Raw genomic sequence first — 25,285 nt, forward strand, 5'->3', positions numbered from 1 at the left:
AGTACCTGGCTCTCCAGGCTGCGGCTCTTGATTGGACGGACCGGGGCGACCCCGCTGTAAGGCGACACGGGATTGGCGGAGGCGGGTCCGGCATGTGCCCCAGCGCTGGCTTTGTACACACGGCCGCTTCCCCGGCCCTTTAACAATGAGAGGCGAGAGCGGCTAGTCCTGGGGCTGAAGCCGAGCCTGGGGCCCGGGGGCGCCCGCGCAGGATGAGGCGGGCCCTGGCTCGAGCATTGAGCGCAGGGATTCTGGGTGAGTGACCGGACGAAGGGGGCGGGCAAGGTGCCGGAGCAGTCGGCGTGAGGGCGGAGGCCCCGGCGGGCGGGCGGGCCCTTTGTCCGGCTCCCCGAGCCGCGCCCAGCCGCTGTCCGCCCGCCGGGTCCGCCCGTCCGGCTCTCTCGGAGAGCAGCGTAGGGGTGTGAGGGAGCGCGCTGGGGCACGTAGTTATTAGATGGGCCAGTATGGGTCCCCCGATAGAATGGATGCCCAGTGAGGGCAGGGACGGTTTCGTTCTGGACTTTGGCTCCCTGGCGCCCCGGTCGTGTCCGGACCATAGCGGAGGACTAATAATCCGCTTGCGCCAGGGGTGCTTGCCCCGACAGAATGGAAGCCCCACGAGGATAGGGAAAGCCTCATCCTGGGCTCGGGCTTCCTGGTACCCGGCGCCTAGCAGGTGTGCGCCTAGGTGTGTGTGTGCGCTTGTATTGACTTTGATGGGCAGGTGTCTTCCCCAGGGAACGGAAGCCCAGTGAAAGGAGAGGCAGCCCCGGCCCCCAGCAGCACCTGCTGTCTCGTCTCGTAGATACCCAGATAGATCAATGCCTATTGATTGGCTGGGCTGGAGGCAGGCCCCCGGGGTGGGGTGGAGGAGCGGCCGCTGCCCTTGGTGCCGGCCGGTCCACCCTCATCCTTGGGCCGGTTCTGAGGGTCCCTGGGCTCCCCCCCAAACCCGACCCAGCGTGGTTCTGGTCGTGCTTGCCGAGTCCAGCTCAGCACCCCATCTCTCACTTTGTGCCTTTGTACGAGCCCCCTTTTCGACCTCCCCTCCGCCCCAAAAGAGGCGTTTCTCGCCTCCAAGTCTTCAAGCCCTTGGCTGCTCAAGGCTTAGTCCACTACTCTCCTTTAGGAGGCCTCCTTCCCTGATCCCTTAGTGGGTAGCGATCTCTCCTTCCTCGGTCCCCCCACCTTCACCAATTGTAAATTTCTTAAGGCCAAGGACGGATTTGTCTGTGAATCCTCAGAACCCAACCCTAGGACCTTGCCTATGCTTCATGAACGTTGGGTTGGGTTGATCAAGTTTCTAAGGTCTTAAAGCTCTGGGGGGCACAGGCGATCTTGATTATTGAGCACATTTGCAGGGTGGGAGATTAACTGCATCCCAATGTTCCTCTTGGTAAATTGCGTGTGTGTGTGTGTGTGTGTATGTGTATATGCATATAGACTGAAGCTGTTGGATCTGGCTAAGCTTCCCATCCCATCCCATGGAGCTGGAGGGGCAGTGGTGGAAAGGACAGCTGGCCGCTGATATCCATCAAGCGCTAAGATACAAGGTAATCCTGAATGCTTCTCCATCTCCTCAGGTGTCCTAAATTAGAGCATCTGCCAGTCAATCACAAGGAATCTGCCCATGCCTGAGAACTAGGATTCCCGGATCTCAGCTCCTTGTAGTCAGTCATAGAACAGGAAAGGGGAAATGGCTGAGTTTGCCTAGTTCTCTGGTCAGCTCCTTAATCCATTTCCTGGGCTGTAATTCAAAAATACAAAAACATGTCCCTAAGAAAAAACCTTCACCAAAAAAGGGCAAGGTCTTGCCCTGTTAGTTTCTAGAATGGGTTAAGCAGTCAACTGTAAGAAGAAGAAGAATTAAATTAACTTTTGGGGATGTGAACAGGGAAGAGATCTTAATTTCTCTTGAGTATTAGCCAGTTAGTTTCCTTTCACGGTTTTTTAGGTATGTACAATTTTGGAGGCTTTAGTACATAAAAGAATTAACAACTTACATTGTTCTTGCTTTGTTCCTTGGAGACTAAATACCATTATAAAGGCAGCCTTAAAGGGTGGAAGGGGCAGACACTTCATTCAGGTCATGAGAATTCTGCTAACAATTGAATTCTGAATCCATAGATGTATTGCAGGAAGTATAAAAGTAGATCTGGTATAGTTATTGTTATCATTTTTCCAACAATATGTATTTACTGGTGTAGTCAGAGGTAGATTTTTTTTGGGTTTTTAAGTATAAAATTCTTATGCCTACCAATGAGCCATCTCTTACTCTCATTTTCTCCATAACTATTAAAGGTTTCTGATCTAAATGCTTTTAAATCCCACTCGGTTTTAAGTCTAGGTCATTACTTAAATGAAAGAACAAGGGAAAACACTACAGTTGAACCCTCTGTAGAAAGGATCTTGAATTTAGGAAGAAGGTAATTTCTCAAAAGAATGAGCTGACTAAAGTGTGAAACTTAATTTTGATTTAGAATGTAGCTGTCCTTGGTTTTAAAGTATCAAATTGCTATATTCATTTATTTCAACTGAGTAGTTTATTAGCAGACTTAAGATTTCTGAAGGACTGCTTGTTGATTAAAAGTATCAGTCAAGGAATAGAGGTCTGCCTAGTAAACATTTTAGCTCTGTCAGACATGTAAAAACTTTGTAGCAATAATATCTATTCTGTGTCTCAGGAAAGTTGTGAATAGAGCTGCTAACTTTTCACTTTGAAAACTGACAAGAATTTTATGAAATACTTTTCTATGCAAGTTTCATTTTCAATTTGAACTTTTTCTTCCATTCAGAATGACATTGCACTGTCTGCTAAAAAGATTATGAGTTCTAGCAGATGCAAGTTTCCTTTTTTCATATAAACTTTGATAGATTTTTCTTGAAGTACAACTCAATCAAGATATTTTTTCCCCACTTAATAGTTTTTTTTTCCAGTTACATGTAAAGATAGTTTTCAACATTCACTTTTATAAGATTTTTGTTTCCAGAATTTTCTCTCTCCCTCTCCACCTCCCTCCCCTAAACAGCAAGGAATCTGATATAGATTATACATGTATGATCATATTAAATATTATAAAGATATTTTTGCAGTTTTACGATTTTAATTGTATAGATTTGCAGTGTATTGACTTTATTTTTATCTTTGTATCCTGAGCATCTTGTATATAGTAGGTGCTTAAATATTTTTTACACTGAATTGAAGTTAAATTCTTCTGAGAGAGTTCCAAGAAATTGGCTTTCTTTATCAAATATACTTTTTCAGTGAGTGTGCTGTGTATATACATGTCTAAAGATTAAAACTCTGTGATAGTTGGGTACTTTTCTGCCCTTTCCTCTTCTTTTGTTAACCCTCATCCTAGGGTCCTAGAAGGATAGTGAAGACTTTTTAGGAACTTTCTAAGTAAACAGTAATTTTTAGAGAAACTGAAAAAGGGATATTCCAGCTCTTTGGTGATAAGTTTAAGAAAATTCTTAGTTTGCAAGATTTCACCAGCTATTCCCTTGCTTAAGGATATCACCTGCTTGTACTTTAATCTTGTTCAAATAATTAAAGAACTTGAGAAAAATGAAGTTTGGGATTATCTGATAGGGAATTGATAATTGGGATGGAGGGTGCTGACATGATCAAGTTTTGCCTGGAACTTAATTCTGTAGGGAATTGAGGAACAAGTTTATTACTGAGTAGTAGGAGAGGAGAAGCTTGAAGAAATACAGTTTGTTGTATTCTCTTAGTTTGAATTGATCTGGATTGTCTGACATAGCTGGTGCATTTCCTTTTTTTTTTTTTTTTAGTTCACAATCTTAATATGTTTCTGATAAAGTGTTAAAAATTTTTTGTATTATTGTTTTTCCAGACATAATACTTGAGTGTTGTGTGATTAACACAAGTCTTCTTTAAGTAAATATGACTTCTAGATTTTAGAGAATTAGTGAAAGGAGAAACTTGTTCACTTTGCAGAACTTGAAGGCACATACTTAGCATGTTTCAGTCTTACCTGGTGGTGGTGATAGGGACTTGGACTATATTATCTTACACTAGTGATGTCATATGTTATAAATGCTCGAACAGTAAAAGCAAAGTCTAGGAGCTGCAAGTATGTAGGCAAGTGACCTCTGTTCTTGGAACATTTGTTCATGCTTCTCCCTATTCAGTTTCCAAAGAGCCAGATGTTATCAATATGAGTTAAGAAAACTTCTGTCTATGCATCTAGTCATCTAATAACAAAGAGATAAAAAGTGGAAAAAGACTATTAATGTGCTCTAGACTTTTAGAAGACATACAGTTATTAATATATTATAGTGACTAATATGATGAAACTGACTGCAACAGACAGACATGTACTCAACCAAATGTTGCCCTGTCATTTTGCATAATGGTTTTAATATATTGTAATCTTGATGTAACATCTTTTGACTTGATCCATGTTTATAATAGGGTTCCTATGGAACTGATTTCCCTTTAAACATTGTTTTACCCAAACTTGTGTTTTTATAGAACAGTAACTTCAGTTGAATATGCCTGTGAGTCCTTCCTATTTGAAAGTATTTACTCTCTTCTAAGATTTTTTTTTCATATGGAGATATCATTGAGTTTATGATGGGACTCAAGAAGAAACTTAAGAATCATCAGCATTAAAAAAAAATCCTACTACTGGCATGCAGCCTTTTCATAAATCATGAGAGATCTTTATTTGGATAAGATTCTATGAGAAAATTTTCTAGAGCATCCTTCTCATCACTTTGAATTGCCTGTACTACCAAGGTACTTATTAGGTCACAGCAGAGGTAGCAAGGGAACACTAAAGAATTAGAAAAGAATAATTTTTAAAATGAAATCTTATTTTAGGCCATTTTTTAAATGTGTTCTCAGTTTCCTTCTATTTTACACAAAGTGTTTCAGTCATTAGAAATAGCAAGTAGTATATCATTTAATCTTTGAAAAGCAAATTGATATAAAATATTTGCATTCACTGAAATGGTTCATTATCTGGATTTTTTTCTTACTTTTCTTGTAGGAGCTTAAGTTGCCCACCTATAAAGGCCAGTCTCCTCAGCTAAATCTCAGGCGGTATTTTGCAGACCTGATTGCTATTGTGAGCAATCGGTTCACTCTTTGCCCCGCAGCACGACATCTCGCTGTCTATTTGCTTGACCTCTTTATGGATCGGTATGACATCTCCATCCAGCAGCTGCATTTAGTTGCACTTTCCTGTTTGCTTCTAGCAAGTAAGTTTGAACTCTCTGACAAAACTGTAAACAGTTTACTATTGGTGTAAAGACCAACTTTGATGTGTTGTTGATTTAAACAGAGAGGACCTAGAAAATGTCTCTTCAAATTTGTTTTGTAGAAGATTAATTTGTTTGAGTATTACAGAATCTTGTTTTGGACCACTATGATTAAGAACCTCATATGGTTCCCTTTTAGAGAGGGACCCATGTGCCTGCAGTTGTATCTCTGTAAAACATGCAGATGCTCAAATCTTCCTTTAGCCTCAACATTGCCTAGTTTTGTGGTAGGTGGATGACAGGTGGCCTTATCAGTTTTATGTTACCAATAGATAATACATACTGTTGGATGTGGGGCTACATCTCTGTCTTGATGCCTGTCCCTGAGTTATTTCAGTGCTTGTCAGCACTTACACCAAAAGACACGTCAGGACAAGGAATATTTTAGTTAATAGTTGTTTAGACAGATAGTTGCCTATCTGTCTGGAAGGTTGGGTTGGAAGCATAAAATTGAGATTGGATTAAACAGCCTGGATTCCTACCATCCATATTCTTATTGTCATCATGGCAGAGTGTAGTTGTATTGCCTTTTATTATCACCAGCACATGAGGGAGGGCTTACCTTCTTTTGGGACTGGAGATTTTGGAGCCATCATACTCTGCCCGTCTTGTTCTTCTCTTAGCAGGTGTGATAACAACAACATAATCTCAGGCCCAGCATTTTTAGTGCTACAAAAACTACTTAAATATAGGTGGTGAGAATAAGTAGGCATGTGAGCCTTATAGCAATAATGTCGTTACTTTTCTGCTTAAAGTCCATCGTTGGCCGGTTTAGGACTTGAGCCTTACTTTCCAGTCTCTATGATTGAATTTCAACTTCTTATAGAGTCTCTGCTACCTTGTTGTTACCTCCTAAATTATGAGACAATATCTGCCCTGGAACCAGCCTAGGCACCTCTATCTGGCCACCTATATCCTGTTTAGCCCATTTAGACTCTGGTCTTTCTTATTTCATTTTTATATTCCTGGTCCTTTTATTGAATTCCTCTCCAGTGGTCACCTAAGAGGTCCATTTGTGTCTCTTCTGGAACCCAACCTTCTTAGCTATTTCAGGCTGGGATACTCATGAAAGCAGTAGGTTTCTTCTGGGGTCTAGATTCTGTTGAATTAAACTCTTCCCCCATTTTCTCATCCCACATGCAAAACTGCCTTCTGTCACTCCCCCAGACACCTTTAATCTGTTGTTCCCAGAGCCTTTATGTCTCCCAGAGGAGCCAAAGAAAAAGCTCTTGTTTATCTACTAACAATTAATCTTCAAATAAGTTATAATTACTTAACTTGACATCTGTATGTAAAAGAGATCATCTCAGGTATATGTATATGCATTTGTGGGAACAGAAGGCAATTTTTCACAAACCCTAGGGCTGGCCCAAGGTTTTCTGGCAACCTAGGCAGAATTAAAATGATTGTTTTATAGAGATAGACCATTCTTTAGGGTTAACTCTTTTTTTGATGTCTAGAGTTACAGCTTGCTTTTCTAGGGACTTCAGCTGGCCTGGTAGCTTTATGGGTTAATATTTTGAAAATTATTGAAGTTGCTCTTATAAGGTCACACACATTAAGTACTTGTAGAATAGGATAGTTTTTGTTGTTGTTAGCCTTGTAGAACATCAGCATTTCGCTTAGCAAAAAGATCAATTTTCCAAACCTTGAAGTGCTAAGGAAATGTAAATTTTTATTACCAAATTGAAACAGGATTGGTGTCCATGTGCCAAAGTCCCTTTCCTTCCCCCAAATAATCCTGGCACCCTTCCCTTGGCTGGGGATGGGGCAGGAAAAAGGGGAATGACAAACCTTGAAATGATGACCTTGGGAGGCCACTGTTTCTCCATGCCTGGCATCTCAGTCCCTTGTGGGTGTCTTACAGTAATAAATGACAGAGGCACCAACCATTCTGCATCTAAAATCCTAAATTTTGGCCTATTAGTTAATAAAGAACTGCACTCCCCACCCCTCAGCTCCCTCTTGTACTGTTAGAAAGTACATGTTAGGTAGAAGCTTCCAGTCTTGGGATGTAGCCTAGGATAGAGATTGACTTTTTGTATCATGGATTGTCATGGCAGTCTGAAGCCCATGGACCCATAATCATTTTTTAAATGCTTCTTTTGACAGAAAGTTAACAAAATATTTTTCCCATCTAAGTTCAGAATCTCCTGAAGTCTCTCCATGGATCTTGGGTATCTATGGACCATATGTTAAGAACTGCGCCCCTAGAAGATGGTGTTGAGACTTGGTGTTCCATCTTTGGCTCTCCCCTGAGTCTGCAAAAGGCAATCCAAGACATAACACAGTGGGTTGCTGAAGTACAGTGTCAGCTGGAGGAGTAATCTGGCTAAGTATAGTTGGTAGGAAGACTCTGGAACCTGTAGGCATAGACTATGCCAGCTAGAAGATGGGTACCATAAGCCTTTCCTGATCCTCTCATTGTTAGTGTTTGCTCCCTTCTTAGATCAGTATATATTTGTTTATGTAATCTGTTAGGTCTTGAGGGAATTTTTTGTCTCGTCTTTGTGTCCTCTATACCTTGGAGATACTTAGTAAATGCATATTATATTTGATTTCTAGTTGGACAGCCATATAGCATTTGCCTAGCATTTGATCCTCATGGGTTCTGCTCTGATCCATTCTAGGACAGTTCTAGGTAATTCTAGATTCAGTGTTGTCCCTTTTGACTTGTAATAAAACACAGCTAAATCCTTGTTTAGTCTTACCATGGACCTGGTCTCCTGGGTTCACAAGCAGGCCCTAGTGTAGATTTATTGTATATAACTTTCTCTATCATGGCAGGCATCTGAGTTGTGTAGAAAAGTAAAATAGTTTTGTTGTGTGGCCAAAGCATTTAATGATTTAGTTCTTTCTTTTCTCTCATTTGACCCCAGAATTACTTCAGTTCATATTAATATACCATTTTAGTGTTCACTCAGAGTCTAGATGAAGCAAAAGTCATGAAAAGCCTTTTGAAGGATATTAGTGTGTAGGTGCCCCTTATTTGCATGGCTCTGTTCTGTTAGGTTTTATGATCAGAGAAGTAAATCTCTTTCAAAACCCATTAGCTTGCAAAGTATTACCTTTTTATACTTAACATTGTTATTCAGTGACATTGCCCTCAATGTGGAACCTCAAAGAAATAATACTAATTCTTGGCCCAGAGGTTTGATTTTTTTTTTACACATGTACTTTTTTTTTAAAACAAATTGGGCTCCCAAAGTGCTTGAGGTAGCTATGATATATCACCAGCTCTAAATGGAAAAAAAAATCCTCCAAAATTTTCATCAGAAACAGATCAAAAATCCTAATTGTGGTTACTTAAAGATATACTGCCTTTTTTAAGTCAACAGAATATAAAATGTTCACGTATTTAATAACTACTTGGTAAAAACAAAGTTCCTATAAATGCCTATTAATGCAGCTTTCATAACAAGTCCCTGCCTACTCAGGTAATAGTCTTGCACACAAAGTAAGAGTTGCTGTGCTTTGATCTACAAGTCCAGATGTGGGATTGGAAAGATCAGCTCGCCGCCAGCTTCTGTTCTCAGTGATACCCAGCTTTTGTGACCTTGGGCAAAGTGCCTGCCTTCTCTACTTCATTTGTAAAATTAGTAACCTTGTCATTTGTTTAGGTTGAAATTTCAATGAGGTAACATAAAGCATTCTTGCTCTTTGAATTAAGCAATAGAATACCAGAATTTCAGTTGACACTGTCTGGTAATAATGAATATCTTTCTTCTAAGCAACTTCAAACACAAACCTCTCATTAATTAGTGTGTACAACTGTCCTTTGAAGTACATGGCAAGTATTATTGCCACTTTGTAATTGGCAAGGCAAAGTTTTGGTTTGCATTTCTAATTCATTACTCATCCTGAGGAATTTCGTTTTGTTAGTGTTAGACCAATAAACTAATCTCCTGTATTTTCACGTTATAATGATGTGTAATAATTATCTTACAGGTGAAGGCTATTTTAGAGCAGCTCCCTGGATAGAAATAGATGTTGATAGTTTGAGGCTTAGAAAATTTAAGCATTCTAATTTGACTATTTATAAACTATGTATGAAAATTCTGGATTATAGACAAATTTCCTACCGGCAATAATATATACAAAATTTATCTAAAACGAGTCTATGACTTGTTGATATGTTCAGGTTTCATCAGCTAATTTATTATTAGCATGGGAGAGGGCTGATGGAGGGGAAAGTTAGTGAATGTGCATGCATGGTGTGTGCTATTGTGACAGCCATGGAGGGGCTGCTGAAACTAGTACTAGTAGTATTGCTACACTGTTATTTTTTACATGAACATAAAGTTACATTTTGTGGTAAGGAAGGCACTTCATCAAGAGATGAAAGACCTGGTTCAGTGAAGCAGGAGGATGAGTTCCTTTTCTACCTCCTACAGAGTGATCTTGAGCAAGTTAGGCTCAGTTGCCTCATCCCTAAAGGATCTTATGGGGATGTAGTTAGCACATTGGAGCAGATGAGTTCTTGAAGTTGTTTCCCAAATTTTATGGCATATAAAGATAATGCCTGAATGATTGAAAACTGAAGTACAAGGTATAACTGTCTCATAGAGAAGAGTGATTGCTGAATGATGACTTAGGAGAAAGAATCGACTTAATATTAATCTTTGTATGTGGATCTAGACCACTTTTTCTCAAGAGGAAGTTAGGACCCCTGAGATTTTGTTGGTTCTATGATATTGTCATTTTTGTCTTTTGTCTTATTTTGTTGGTGTAGTAGGAAGAGTATGGGACCTAGAGGTCAGAAAACCTGGATCTGAGTCCTGATTCCACTTTTAACAAGATATATAACAAGATAAAGGTATATAGCCATATACCTTTAGCCAGGGGTTCTTAATCTAGGGTTTTGTGGATAGGTTTTAGAGGATCTCTTGACTTTTTTTTATTTTATCACTATAATGGGTTTCTTTTCTCATCCTGTATGTTTTATTTATGCACTTAAACATAATTCTGATAAGGGGTTAGTAGGCTTCACTGGTTTGCCAAAGAGTTCCATGATCCCCCCAAAAAGTTAATTCTTGTTTTAGGAAAAATCATTTGACATCTTTGGGTCTGTTTTTTAATCTCTGAAAGGAAGGGATTGGAAAGAATAGTACCTGAATTCCTTTTCACTTTAAACATTCTTTTTTTTTTTTAAAGCAATCGGGGTTAAGTAACTTGCTCAAGGTTACTCGGCCAGTTATTTCTGGGTGTGGTGCTAAGTGTCTGAGCCCAGATTTGATCCCTAGGTCATCCCAACACTGGAGCCGGTGCTCTTATGTGCTGAGCCACCTGGCCACCCCTAAGCAATTGGGGTTAAGTAACTTGCTCAAGGTTACACAGCCAGGTGTTTCTGGGTGGGTGCTAAGTGTCTGAGCCCAGGATTTGATCTCCAGGTCATCCAGAAACTGGAGCCAGTGCTCTTACTCGCTGTGCTACCTGGCCACCCCCACTTTAAACATTCTTTATCTCTATTTTTTCAGAATGAGGAGAGGGAGCAGAATTCAGTTTCTTCAGATCTGTGGTGATGTACAAGATTTTCAATCTATTTCCAGTGATGAAGTGTTTACTTTTTTTTAAAATGGAACTACTTTTTTTTTTGCTTTTTTGAGGGCAGTTGGGGTTAAGTGACTTGCCCAAGGTCACATGACTAGTTTTTGTGTTAAGTGTCTGAAACCGGAGTTGAACTCAGGTCCGTCCTTCTGACTCCAGGGCTGGTGCTCTATTCACTGTGCCACCTAGCCACCCCCAAAATTGAAGTACTTTCAAAATTTAGATAAAAGCATAGAATGACATCCTACATCGAGAGGAAAGAAGTAGAAATGGGCACTTTTTTTGTTGTTCTTTTAAAAGGCTCATTAACCTGTTATTTTGGACCTTGAACTGAGATTTAGCTGGTAAGATAATTTGTTTTTCTTTGACATGATTAGCTGTATTTTCATCATGCATTAGAATATACATCCAAGCCTTTACTACATTCCATAGTTTTGAATTCCTGGAAGAAAGTGATTATAAATGTTAATCTGTAGAACCAGTAAGGGGGAAAAAAAGGATCATTCTGTGTTTTTTATGCTTTAGGAGGAAGGGATATTTTCTTTGGATTAGCTGTTTCACATTTTGATGGCAAATGAATGATATTTCATTGACTGGCTAAAATTTCTTACTGCTTAATCATATCCTTTTGTGTTTTTGTTCCCCAAGGTAAATTTGAAGAAAAGGAAGATAGTGTGCCCAAACTAGAGCAGTTGAACAGCCTTGGCTGTATGACTAACATGAATCTAGTATTAACAAAACAAAATTTACTACACATGGAGCTTTTGCTATTAGAAACATTTCAGTGGAACCTCTGCCTTCCGACAGCTGCCCATTTTATTGAGTATTATCTTTCTGAAGCAGTCCATGAAACAGATCTGCATGATGGCTGGCCAATGGTTTGTCTGGAAAAAACCAAGTTGTATATGGCGAAATACGCTGATTATTTTTTGGAAGTGTCACTGCAAGGTATGCTTCTGTTTCTAGTAAAGAAAGGTTTGTTAGTTGGTCAGTGTGTGTTTTCTGTTAACTTAAATTCATTCTTGATGTCTTCACAGATTATGCCTTTCTAAATTATGCACCTTCTCTAGTAGCTGCTGCTTGTGTGGCTTCATCAAGAATCATTCTTCGTCTTTCCCCAACATGGCCTACTAGACTACATCGCCTGACTGCCTACTCTTGGGATTTCCTGGTGCAGTGCATTGAACGGTTATTGATGTAAGCCTCTCATTTGTTTTATAGCTATATTTGTCATTCCTTGATTTAGATAGTATTTGAAATCACAGCATTTTCTAATATTTTTCCTAGTTTACAGGTTGCTTTAGAAGCAACCAGTTCAAGTTATGTGTTATAAGTGGATTTTCATGAAAAGCTTTGGAAAAACCTTGCCCCTGGCACTGGCAGCCAACTAGGTTCCATGAGCATATTAAGGACATAAAACTGCAGGAGAGGGATCCAGGCCTAACATCAGCTAAAGACTCAAATAATAGTCTTGTTAGCATGATCTGACTTTGCATCCTTATTTTCCTCCATATTTCTGACCTGCATTGGGGAGATTTTATTTCTCTCCTGTTCCCCGAGATCTTTTTGGGGGCTACCATACCACAACCACAATGGCAGTAGCATCTTAGGATTCCTAGGGACTTTTCTGGAAATTTTTACAGTAGCTTCCAGTAGTTAAGTGCCTGTGTGTGATGGCAGTATGACATTCCCCAGGGTTAAGACATAGGGGAGGCAGCTTATGAAAGGCAATAAGGAGAGGTATTCTCCTTTTTTGGATAAAAGCTGGGGCACCAGGTCAGTTATGAAACTGCTCTAAACCTTGTCAGTTATATAACAGTACAATGACTTCAATATAAGCAGTGATTAGACGTGTAAGATTCTGGAGTTAGAAGTGACCTTAAAGGTCACCTTAGGGGTGAGGAACCTGTAGCCTTGAGGTCACATAGGTTCCCCACTCCTGATTAATCCAACATCTTGTTCAATTGAGAAGATCCCTTTTACAGCATCCCCTATAAATGGACACCTATTTGAACATGTATGGTGACAAAATTTAGTCCATTCCATTATGGACTAATGTAAGGACATTTTTGCTTTAATACACTATTTGGCTCCCTGTAATTTTTTTTTACTTTTGTCATAGTTCTGCCCTCAGGAGACAAGCTGTGTCCTAATCCTTCTTTCTTATGACATCTCTGCAAATTTTATAACACTTCAGGTCTCTCCTGAGTCCTATTCAGCCTAAATGTACTCAGGTTTTTAAATTGGTCCTCATATGGCATGATATTTGAGTCTTCACTCCATTCTGTTGCCTTTATGGACACTTTCTGATTTGTCAAATTTATTTTTAGAAGGTGGCTCCCAGAATTAAACATTGTATTCCAGATGTGGTCTGAATAGGGAAGAGCATAGTGGGAATGCCAGCTATCTTGTGAGGGGTATTATACTTTTGTCTAGAGTTTTTGACTGTCAAGTCACTGTCAACTCATTGAGTTTGCAGTTCATGAACATTCCCATGTCTTTAAACATGAACTGTTTTTTAACTATATCCATTGTACTAGTGTGGTAAATTTACTCTTTAACCAAAATAGATTGACTATTTCTTAATAGACAGAACAATGACTTGTTAAAACAAAGATAAAAAATAATAAGCTAGGTGAAGAAGATGAAAGTGACAAACATGCTGAACAATTAAAACAACCCATTTGTGACCTATTTTAACAAGTTCTTGATGATGAAAAATGGGATATAGATGGACAAAGACATAGACACAGACTCCAGATACTCATACAGAAATCTAACCAAATTATTTCATTAATTTGCCAAGCTGAAAGAGATTACAGCTGAGCATAACGCTAATTTAGAATGTAATCTTGTCAGCAAACTCTTACAGAGAAGGATGATGGAACTTAGATTTTAGCATCACAGTTTCTAGTGTGCTTCTAAAAGAGGTAGAAAATGGTTTTATAAAGAGTAAAAGTTGGAAAACCGTCAGATGAGGTTGACCATATAGAGAGTTAATATTCACGGGAGATGATAAAATTGTGAAGCCATTGAAGGATTTGATTAGGAAGACTTTCAGAGCGGGAGAAGATGAAAGCTTGACCTTACTACCAAGAAAAGGCAATCAAGAGCATCAGCTACTCCTGAATGATATACTTTGCCAACTATATAAAATATTCATCTAGACCTTATATCCATTTGGAGATTATTTTGGTATATGGTATGAGATGTTGGTCTAAATTTAATTTTTGTCAAGTAGCTTTCCAGAACTCCCCAACAGTTTTCATTGAATAGTAAGTCCTTACTTTAATAGTTTGGGTTCTTTGTTTTACCAAACACTATTGCCCTCTAGATCTTATGTTCCTGGGGTGATTAAGTGGCGGAGTGAATAGAACACGGGCCCTGGAGTCAGGAGGACCTAAGTTAAATTCGGCCTCACACACTCAACACTTATTAGATGTGTGACCCTGGGCAAGTCACTTAACCCCAACTGCCCTGCCCTCCCCCCTCCAAAAAGCAAAAAAAAATTTTTTTAATTAAAAAAAATTAGATCTTATGTTTCTAATTTGTTCCACTGATCACCTTTCCTGTTTTATGAACCACTACAAAATAGTTTTGATGACTACTACTTTGTAGTAGTTTCAGATAGAGTAATGCTAGATTCCCTCTCTTCCCATCTCCCTCCTCGCTTCCCTATTATTAATCTTGTTCCTGGAAGATGAATTTTGTTGGTTTTTTTCTAGCTTGATATCAAGTAGTCCTTTGGTAGTTTCCTTAGTATGGAATTAATACTAAATTAAAAATATAAATTAATATAGATAGAATGGTCATTTTTATTACATTGTAGCCCATCCATGAGGAATGAATATTTCTCCAATTATTTAAGTCTCTATTTCTAGAAAAAGTATTTTCTAGTTGTGTTTGATCTTACTTGGTAGACTTCTAAATATTTTGTACATTCTGTGGTTATTTTGGATAGAGTTTCTTTATTTCTCCCTGTTGGGCTTTGTTGGTAATATACAGGAAAGATGATGATTTTTGTGATTTCTTTATTATATTCTTCTACTTTACTGAAGTTGTTCCAATTAATTTTTAATTGAATCTTTGGGATTCTCTACATAAACCATCATATCATCCATAAAAAGTGATAGTTGTGTTTCGTCTTTTCCTCTTCCTTTTCCATCAGTTTCTTTTTCTTATTGCTTTACCCAGAATTTCTAGGACAATGCCAAATAACAGTGACAGTAGTAATCTTTAATTGACCCCTGATCTTAATTGAAAGACTTCTAGAGTTTTTCCATTATATATGTTAGGTCTTGGTTTTAGAGGAACCAAGGAAATATTATTTTATTCTTATGCTTTCTAGTGTTTGGTGTTTTTTTTTAAATATATAAAAGGATGTTTTCTATTCTCAAAGATTTTTTTTAATATCTATTGATTATAATTCTGTGATTTTTCAAAAATTTGTTTTGTCATCAATATGGTCTTATTATGTTTGTAGTTTTCTTACCTAATTGAAACAGCTCTGTATTCCTAGTATAAATCCAGCCTGGTCATAGTGTAGAATCTTTTTTAATATATTGCTTTAATACTTGGCCAATATTTCATTTAATATTTTTGTGTCAATATTCATTAGGGATATTGGTTTCTAGTTTTCTTTCTCCTCTTTGTCTCTCCCTGGTTTAGGTATCAAGATCATATTTGTATCAAAAGGAATTTGGTAGGATCCCTTCTTTTCCTGTTTTTTTCCAATAACTTATATTAAATTGTAGTTAATTGTTCTTATAGTATTTGATAGAATTCACTTTTAAATTCATCTAATGCTGTCTCTCTCCCCTCCCAGTACTAAACTTGTATTCCATTTGTGTTTTGGAGGGGAAATTATTTTGTTCAAATCCTCTATTTCTCCTCTTAACCTCAGTATTTTATATTTTCATAAACATTCATTTCATCTAAGTTATCATTTGTTTTTGGCATATTGGGCAAAATAGTTTTTGATAGTTTCTTTTGTTCCCTCTTTTGTTGTGAATTATTTACATTTTTGAAACTAGTCTTTAAAGGAAAAAAGCTCCTAGTTTTATTTATGGAGTCAGTGTTTGTTTATTTTTTTCTTTCCAGTTGGTTCATCTCTTTTCTATTTAGTTGGAGGTTTTTGGATTTGTTGAGGTTTTTTTTAGTTATAATACCAACTCATCTGTTCTTTATCTCTTTTGCTGATAAAAGTATTTAGATATAAATTTTCCTCTCCATTTTACTTCTCAAAGTTTTGGCGTTTCTCATTGTAATTTTCTTTGACATTCTGTTTCTATGATTCATTCTTTGATCCACCAGTTCTTAAAGATTGAACTGTTTACGCTCCCATTTAAGATTGAATCTTTTCTTTAAAAGTTCTTTATTATATTTTTTCCTACATTGTAGTCAATAAAGGGTGTTTACTATTTTTGCTTTTTTTACATTTGTTAGGTGAAGTTATTATGCCCTTGAATATAGTTGCTTTTTCATAAAGGTGCCATGTACAACTGAGGGTGTGTGTGTGTGTGTGTGTGTGTGTGTGTGTGTGTGTGTGTGTGTGTCCATTCCTTGATGTTTCTTCCCTGATTCCTCTATGATTGCTTGTTGAGTTTATTGTATCACTCACTTCACCATACTCTGTGTGTTCAGTGTACTGTTCAATTCAGGTAAGAATATAATTCACAGGGCGGCTAGGTGGCGCAGTGAGTAAAGCACAGGCCCTGGAGTCAGGAGGACCCGAGTTCACTTCTGGCCTCAGACACTTAACACCCACACAAAAACACTAGCCGTGTAACCTTGGGCGAGTTACTTAACCCCAATTGCCCTCCAAAAGGCAAAAGGCAAAAAAAAAAAAAGCAAAGAATATAATTCATATGTTTCCTGTTAGTCCCATTTCTTAGCTCATGATTATATTTTCTTCTTTTTATGTATCCCAGTTATGAGAAATCACAAATTCCATTCCCCTTCTCCTTTCTTTCTCAGTATATTCCTTTTTCCTTCTCTTGTCTCTTAAAGCTATTAAAACGGAGTAAGTGGGAGCCGATGTTTTTCTCATATTTCTTGCTTAGTGCCAAGTTTGGTCAATAAATTTATACAATAATCAGTTACATTTTCTTATTCTTTTTCTCCATTTAATATCATTCCTATTGTTTGTCATTTTCTTAGTTCTCCACTTTACATCAGTTCTTAGATGTCTTTTCATACTTCTCTGAAGTCACTGCAGTCTTTGTTTCTTACAGCATAGTAGTATTTCTTTTCTTCCATGCCTTACATCTTGTTTGGCCTTTCTCCAATTGATGGTCATGTACTTGGTTTCTTGTTCTTGGTTCTACAGAAAGTGCAGTCATAAATATTTTGGTGTCTTTGGGGGGGGGTGCCTTTCTTTTTGTCACTGACCTGTTTGGGTTATAAAGTATGCCTAACAGTGGAATCTCTGGGTCAAAGGGAATGGTATTTAACCAATTTCTTTGCATGCTATGATTCCAAATTTCTTTCCAGAATTACTGGACCATTTCACAGCTTCACAGTGTAATAGTATACCTGTCTTTCAACAACCCCAGATTGGAGGTCTTGATAGACTTGATGCCCAAATAAGTTGAGTATGATATGACAAATAAAACTAGACTTGAATCTATAACCAGTGTTTTTTCCCCCGTGCCTCTCTATTGAACTGCTCTATCACCCAATCTGCATTTCTTCACCTTGGCCACAAGGATATTAGGAGAGACTTTGTCTAATCCTTGCTGAAATCCATGTGTATATTCTGTCCATGGAATTCCCCTGCTCTCCAAGTCTTAAGATCAGAAAGACTTTAGGCCAGGTCTTTCTGATCATTGCTTCTTTTTCTAGATAGCCAGAAGGAAATCTGTTATAGACCTTTACTGGAGGGCATATCAAAGTCTGTATTCTTCAGAATTGATCTACATAGCCTTTTAAAAAATTGGGACCCACTGATACTCAGCATGGTCCCTCATAGTTAAATCTGTATCTCAGGTAGCCATTTAGTAGTCACATCTGCACGTTCTTTGAGGGCAGTAGGTTGTACTCTACTACAGTCAGGTCAGGTCATTTGAACAGGTTAATGGCTAGCAGGTAATCTCTTACTATCAGCTCATTTATCTTTACCATTGCTGTTCTATCCTTTTCAGTCTGAAGATTGTTCCCCTTGATAGAGAAGGTAGAAGGAAAGTAGTTTAGTAATTCTGCTGCTTTTCTATTGCTCATCAAGCTACCAGCTACATGAAGTGACTCTTAACCCAATGTAGATTTTTTTTTTCTTAAGCCCTTTAGAAGGTATGCAAATTCTTGTATTCGACATAGTCTTTGGATACTCTGGTCTTTAGCCTTTCTGACTTAAAAATCATAATGTGCTAGCTTACATTTAGCTACTTTCCTTACAACAGATCTGTGAGATGGATAATGTTAGCATTATTCTCCTTGTATAGAAGAGAAAGTCATTGTAGCAGAGCAAATAGAGAACTTGCCTCAGAATCAGAAAGCCCTGAGTTCAAGTCCCACTTCTGTCACACACTGTTTCTCTGATGCTAGACAAAATCACTTAACCTGAAAGGGTCCTAGGCAACTCTCTAATACAATGCTAAAACTTAGGAGAAGGTAGGTGGTACAGTGGTCCTGGAGTCAGGAAGACCTGAGTTCAAATCTAGCCTCAGACTAGCTGTGTTGCCCTGGTCAAGTCACTTCATCTCTGTCTGCCTCAGTTTGCTCAGCCATAAAACCTACCTGCCAGGGTTGTTGTGCTGATCAAATGAAATAGTAATTCTAAAGGATTTAATGTAGTGTGTCACATAGTAAACCCCATATAAATGTTAGCTATTATTACCGTATGTTGCAAAAAAAAAAAAAAAGATGCAGACTTGCATTTTTCTTATTCGGGAGTTTTCTATACCAGTGAAATCACAGGTCCAGTCCTTCCATTTTCTCCCTTTATAGACAAGGAAACGAAATTATAAATTACTTTAATGTATCCCTGTAGTGTGTGGGATTTGGACCCAAATTTTCTGCTTGTTTCCATTGTACCACACTGGCTCCTGTTAGTCTTTCTTTAAAAAAAAAACAAAAACCTGAGATTTTTATTGATATATTTTGTTTTAATTTTGCAATATTTTATTTAGATTGTTTTGTGGTGGTTCTTTCCATTTGCATTATTGTGCATACAGTTTTCCTGACTCCTAGGTCTACTTTACATCACTTCATAGAAGTCTTTCCATGTTACTCTGTTTTCATGCATTTTTGGTGAAGCTAGAAAGTAACACCCATTCTGGAAAGCAGTTTGGAATTTTGCCAATAACATGACTGAAATGTCTGTGCCCTTTATCAATAGAAATGCGCCATGTTTGCCAAAATGTTTACATCAGCACTTTTTGTTGTAACAAAGCCCTTAAAATAAAATAGATGCTTACTGATTACAGGCTAGCTAAACAAATGTTACATGAATGTAAAGGAATACCACTGTGTTTTTTGTGTTTATATTTCTCTTTTTTTGTTTTTATTAATTTGTTTGTTTACTGTTAATTTAAAAAATTCAGTTCCATAATCCCCTGAGTTTCAAATTTTCTTCCCCCCTCCCTCCATGGCATGTAATCAAGTATAGGATCTGCAAATACTTTCACATTAGACATTAGTCAGTTTGTAAAGAAGGATTATAACCGATGGAATGAACGATGGGAATGATGAAACAAAACCAAACTAGAAAAAAAGAGCAGGTAGTTTGCTTCAATCTGCATTCAAACTCTGTAGTTCTTTCTCTGAATATAGACATCTCTTTCCATCATGAGTCTTTTAGAGTTGTCTTATAACCTTGCATTGCTGAGAAGAGCCCAGTCTATCAAAGTTGGTCATCACAGATAAGATGTGTCTGTAATTGTGTACAAATTTCTCCTGGTTCTGCTCTTCTCCCTCAACTTCAGTTTGTATAAGCCTCTCCAGGTAAATATGAAGTCCATCTGCTCCTCATTTCTTATAGCACAGTAGTATTCCTTTACATTCATATACCACAATTTGTTTAGCCATTCCCCAATTGATGGGCATCCCCTTAATTTCCAATTCTTTGCCACCACAAAAAGAGCTGCTATAAATACTTTTGTACATATGGGTCTTCCTCCCGCTTCTATGATCTCTTTGGGATATAACCCTAGAAGTGGTATTGCTGGGTCAAAGGACATGAAATTGCTTATAGCCCTTTGGGCATAGTTCCAGATTGCTCTCCAGAATGGTTGGATCAGTTCACAACTCCACCAACAATGCATTAGTGTTCCAATTTGTTCACATCCTCTCCAGCATTTGTCATTTTCCTGTTTTGTCATCTTAGCCAATCTGACTGGTGAGATATGTGGTACCTCAGAGTTGTTTTGATTTGCATTTCTCTATAATCAATAGTGATTTAGAGCATTTTTTCATATGCTTATAGATATCTTTAATTTCTTCCTCTGAAAACTGCTTAGGCACATTTCTTGTACCCATGATTAGTTCTATGCCTGTTTTTTGTACATTTATAGAAATCTGAGTTCATCGAAGAGCTCCTGTAGTATGACTGTGCTGTTCTCTGTACATGTCTCTTCCTTTACTTTGGGTAAATGGAGTACCATTTGGGCACATTGGAGTAACCCATTTCTTAGCATCTTCAGTTCCTCTTGAACTGGCTTCATTTTGTAGTGTCACACTGTAAGATCACAGGGATCTTTTTCCTCCGAATTTTTTAAAATTTGTTTTCTTAAGTCTAGGAAAAATCTAAGTCTATTATTAAAGCTAAATCTAATTTTAGACTGCATGGTACATTCTTCTTTCTTGGCTGCTACAAACTCTTAAGATAACACAATCATTTTCTGGAGAGAACACTGGTGGTATCAATTCTTTGAGGTCAGCTATTGCTGTAGTAAGACTTGTGCCAAATTTTATCTTTTTTTTTAAGTTTTTGAGGATTGTAGTAAGATTATACCAAAAACTGAATATTTAATTATGTAAAATAATGAATTTACTGTCTGTTTGTATTTCAGCGCCCATGATAATGATGTAAAAGAAGCAAACAAGCAGAAAGGACAATCTGGCCCCCAGCAAGGTCAGCTGAGTGTGTTTCATCCAACATCCCAAACTACACGACCAGTCCACATTCAGCAGCCTCAGTATCTCCATCAAGCACATCAGAACTCACTACAGTATCGTCATCCAGTGTCAGAGCAACAAAACTGTCCACAGATAGTATCTACCAGCACTCACACCTCAACCTACACATTACAGACTTGTCCTACTGGCTTACAAACCAGCGTTCAGGGCCTTGGGCACATGCAGACTGGTGTTGGTATGTCCCTGGCAATACCAGTAGAGGTTAAGCCATGTCTTAGTGTTTCTTACAACAGGAGTTATCAAATAAATGAACATTATCCTTGCATCACTCCATGCTTTGAGAGGTGATGATTTGTCAAAGTTGATCCAGACTTTGCTCTCACATAACTTCTAAGAATATAGATTAAAGAGAAAGAGCTCTATTCAGAAGGAAAGCAGAGCTTGAATGCTAACAAGATTTCAAACACTGAACCCACTAAAATTGGATTTAAAATACCCTTTTCATTGCATCATGTACACATGGGAAAACTGAACTAATAATTATGTATGTGTCAAATCTGTTGCATGTTATTTCCACAAGAATCTTTGTATAGCAAAAATTTCCAAACCCCAGGTGAAGGTCCAATTATTTCAAACATTATTCATTACCAAAAAGAAAGAAAAATAATTTGGACAGTTTCTACTTCATTGTAATGGGGTTTGTTTTCTGATGAACTTTATGCTGACATTTATCTCAAGGAAAACCACTTTTCTGTGGACTTGCCAAACAGTTTTGTATGAAGGAAATTTGCAGTATTACTTTTTTGAAGAGGTCATTTTTGTATATTCTGATGTTTTTGAATAATATACTTGATTTATCGATTACCTTTGACTACATTCAAATTCATTGAGTGCTATGCTGCAGTATCAGTCTGTGCTGTACAATAATACTAAATTCATTAGTAGAAATTATCCTATGTAACTTCCTCTTACAATCAGTATGTGTATTTGGATATATGGATTAAGGGCAAAATTTCTCGGTTTACAAAATCATGGTTTTATTATACATGTGTATTTGCCTGAAATTTAGATGAAAACACATACAAACTCAGGGAATTTGCACTTGGAAACACTTAACTATAATGCAGCATGCTTTTGAGACATTGAGAGTATTGACAGCCAGAGAAATTTATAAATGTTTATAAATTGTAATTAGGCCAAAATACTTCTATGTGCTTTCAAATGAGAATATAGGATCCTAGCACAGGCCTGATAAAGTGGTTGTACCTGTGGTTCATTTTTACATGTCTGTGTGTAGGTTTTGTATTTCTTATTGCAATTTGTGACTTATTCCCATTTTGATAGTTGGATTTTCTTTTTCTTTTTTTTAATGTAGCACAGTTATAAAATGCAGAGCCTAAAAAAAAAAGTATTTGTAAGGAAAGGTTCTCAGGTTGTGCCAGGATGGCACTTTCTGTTTCACAAGAGACAGAGGTTTATGACTAACTTTTGGGTCCAATGAATAAATGTTATTTAAGGGCGCTTATATAAAATTGCTTTAATGGCAGCTGGTTTGTACAGTACCAAGACTGGCTTATTCTATGAAATTCCACTGCCTTGTTAATCAGTGGATACAGCAGTAATCATGACCACAAGAACAATTTGGAGGATGAAGAGTGTTGGGGGTGGGGGGAGTAGTAAGTTAAAAGGGGGGGGGAAGTAAATATATTACAATAACTATGCGGTTAGCTCTATATTATGTTCTTTGTGGGAGGAGAGGGGGGTGTGGTGAAGGGAGTCTTCCTGGCTTAAAAATGAGTAAGTTCTTTAAAGAAATTTTTTTTAAGTAGCACTTCAATAGAAAGGAATTCACATGGCTGATATTTGACTGACATCTTATATACTAAAGTCAAATGTCAACATTATTTCCAAGATATGGGTATGCAGCAGTCAAAGTAGGTGTGGTATTGCTCTTCATAGAGAAGGGACTCGGCATAGGAAGGGAAACTCTCCCAGGAAAACTTCAATACTTGATGCAGGTGGTAGTTCCACATATGTGTTTATGAGACAATTTCTTTTTTCCTTAAAAGAATAAATTGTGTTTAACGTGCTTTAGTCGTCCAATAGTACTTAAGTTTGGTAGCAATTAATACCAAGGTAAGACTTTTAAAACACTTAATATGGAAATCTTGCTTTCTTAAAGTGCCATTTTAAAATTTAACTTTCCCCTAAAACATTGCTTACCTATATTCCCTTACTTATAAGTTTCTTGCCTTGAGAACTTGAATTACTTGGGGGAAGTTGACACAAAAGGAAACTTTCTGTCATATTCACATTTCACAGTACTGCAACCTTGAGTCAAGTTTTCAGTATTTTAACTACCTCGATATGTGATGAATGTAAATTATTGGGATTGAGATCCCAACTTGAAACAGCTGGTGCCTATGGTAACTTAATGTCTCGTCAAATGCTTTTATTGGTTTAAATTGTCATTCTTGTTGCAAAAGAGTCCTTTTAAAAAAAAAATTCAATAATTTCCAGTCTGTGTTCAAACAGCCAATTAACAATGGATTGATTTTAGGGGAGGGATTAAATAATTGGTTATTATTGCTGCATACCCCTTTTTATTTGGCCATTTTAAAGCTTCAGGTTTCAGTTTAAAAGCAATTCATTATTTCTGTCTGTGGTTTTGTTGTTTTGTTTTGTTTAACTTATTGCTTAGTCTGAGTTTCTCTGAGTACAAGACCATCAAAAACATGTACTGTGAACAGATGAATTTTATATAAGAGGGCTTTACCAAAGTCCAGTGAATACACTACTAAAGGTCAGACTGCAAACCAAAATGTTATGTGTTATATGGCATTAGTCCCAAATAGTGCTTATAATGCAAAGTCCACAACAATGGAATCTAGATGAGTGCTATGCACTTGGAATTTTAAAATAAAACTAGTTTTGAGTACTATGGCTTTGGTATTTGTTTAAATATGAGCTCTTGATATATATGTCTATATATTTGTCACTTCATTTAACCATGTTCAGCTATAAGTCGGACTTGTTTACTTAGTTATATTCACAAATAATAAAAAGACAGCCCAGAAATGGTAGTAACTTGTTGCAGTAATTATGCACATTTGTCTTAGTCATTTCAGTTCATTAAGCTTCTTATGGTCCAATCTTATATTCGCTGCTTAGATACAGAGGACAATGAATGCATCTTTAATAATAGTATGATTATTTCCAGCAAGTAGGTAATTGAAAAATAAAAGACCAAGGACAGGAGAGGGAAGCAAGGGGAAGTAGGAGTGGGATTGAGGGATGGGGAGTAGGAATGAGATAAAGTCAGGGAGCAGGGGGCACATTAATGTGAGACTGCTTCACTGACACTTGACATTTCTCAGTTTCCTTTGGTGTCTTAATTTCACTTCTTTTCCTCAAACTTATATACAAGATATATTAAGTATCTGACTTCTTCCATACTGGTATAACCTCATCACATCTTGGATGGTTTTCAGGAGCTTCTGGGACTGAAGAATAAATTGCCCTGTGAATCAATCTGGTGATAGGCCTTTCTGAATTTAGTAAGGCTGGTCCTTAAATGATAGACCTGGTCTTATCACTGGACCATACTTTCCAGCTGAGTGGAACCTGTCTCAATGTATATTGCATAGACACAGCCTTTAAGAACGCAGGGTCGCCTCTGCACTGATATGGTACCACATGTTCTTCGTGGAGGCATTTACTAGCTTGACAAAGGAAATTTTGTTGTTGGTTTGTTTTTTTTTTTTTTACCCAGGTGGAAATTTGGTTTCTGTCTTGTTTAAGTTAGTTTTTCTGAAAAGCGATTTCACTTTTAAAATGTTAATAGTCAATGATATTCCTAGCTTTGCTTTGCCATTTTAAATGTAGTATTTTTACAGAGTTAGTAAATAAGCATTTATTGAATGCCTTGTATGATGTAATAGGACAATTATCAAAGGGTATGTATATCTTGGCAGCCATGAAGTTTGGCTAGGTGTATCATGCATTCAAGTCTCCCATTAATTGTATGGGACTTACACTTGTAAATGAATGAATTTAATTTTCCTGTGGTATGCTACATTTCCTCATGGCAAAGAGTAATACTATGTCCTGAGCAAGAAGTGTGAGAGCCGTGCTGGTGCTGATCTTATGTCCCTAAAATTTCATCCTCTAAGAAAAAGAAGTTATAGAGGGGGAAAAATATCACAAAAAGCATACCCAACTCCCCATTGGGCAGCCTATCTTGACCAAGGGTCCTGAGTGCAACATGGTGCAAAAGTAGATCATTCAAGCAGGTATTTTTCAAACACAAAGTAAATTTTTAGCCCAAGGATGAATATGGGGAAAATTAATGTCCTTCCTCATAGGAAAATTGCCT

The 25,285-nt window shown here is 37.6% G+C and overlaps 1 protein-coding gene across 1 annotated transcript; it reads left to right on the forward strand.

The window, feature by feature from the left end:
• The first annotated feature begins 87 nt into the window (after window positions 1-87).
• CCNJ (cyclin J) lies at window positions 88-23,853 on the forward strand. Its single transcript, XM_069067096.1, has 6 exons — window positions 88-255; window positions 1,444-1,553; window positions 5,019-5,229; window positions 11,485-11,784; window positions 11,874-12,033; window positions 20,844-23,853. The coding sequence occupies exons 2-6, from the start codon at window positions 1,485-1,487 to the stop codon at window positions 21,256-21,258; spliced, it is 1,155 nt and encodes a 384-aa protein (XP_068923197.1). The 5' UTR covers window positions 88-255; window positions 1,444-1,484; the 3' UTR covers window positions 21,259-23,853.
• Window positions 23,854-25,285: the final 1,432 nt, after the last annotated feature.

This window comes from Petaurus breviceps, unplaced genomic scaffold (genome assembly GCF_028583685.1).
Source record: "Petaurus breviceps papuanus isolate PSGF00001 unplaced genomic scaffold, PetGlider_PUasm1.0 90740, whole genome shotgun sequence".
NCBI lineage: Eukaryota > Metazoa > Chordata > Mammalia > Diprotodontia > Petauridae > Petaurus > Petaurus breviceps.

Bases quoted from the DNA above. Each gene is read 5' to 3' on its own strand.
- CCNJ (XM_069067096.1), top strand. From the start codon at position 1,485: ATGGAGCTGGAGGGGCAGTGGTGGAAAGGACAGCTGGCCGCTGATATC. The intron at 1,554-5,018 runs GTAATCCTGAAT...CTTTTCTTGTAG, and splicing joins ATCAAGCGCTAAGATACAAG to GAGCTTAAGTTGCCCACCTA. The intron at 5,230-11,484 runs GTAAGTTTGAAC...TTGTTCCCCAAG, and splicing joins TTCCTGTTTGCTTCTAGCAA to GTAAATTTGAAGAAAAGGAA.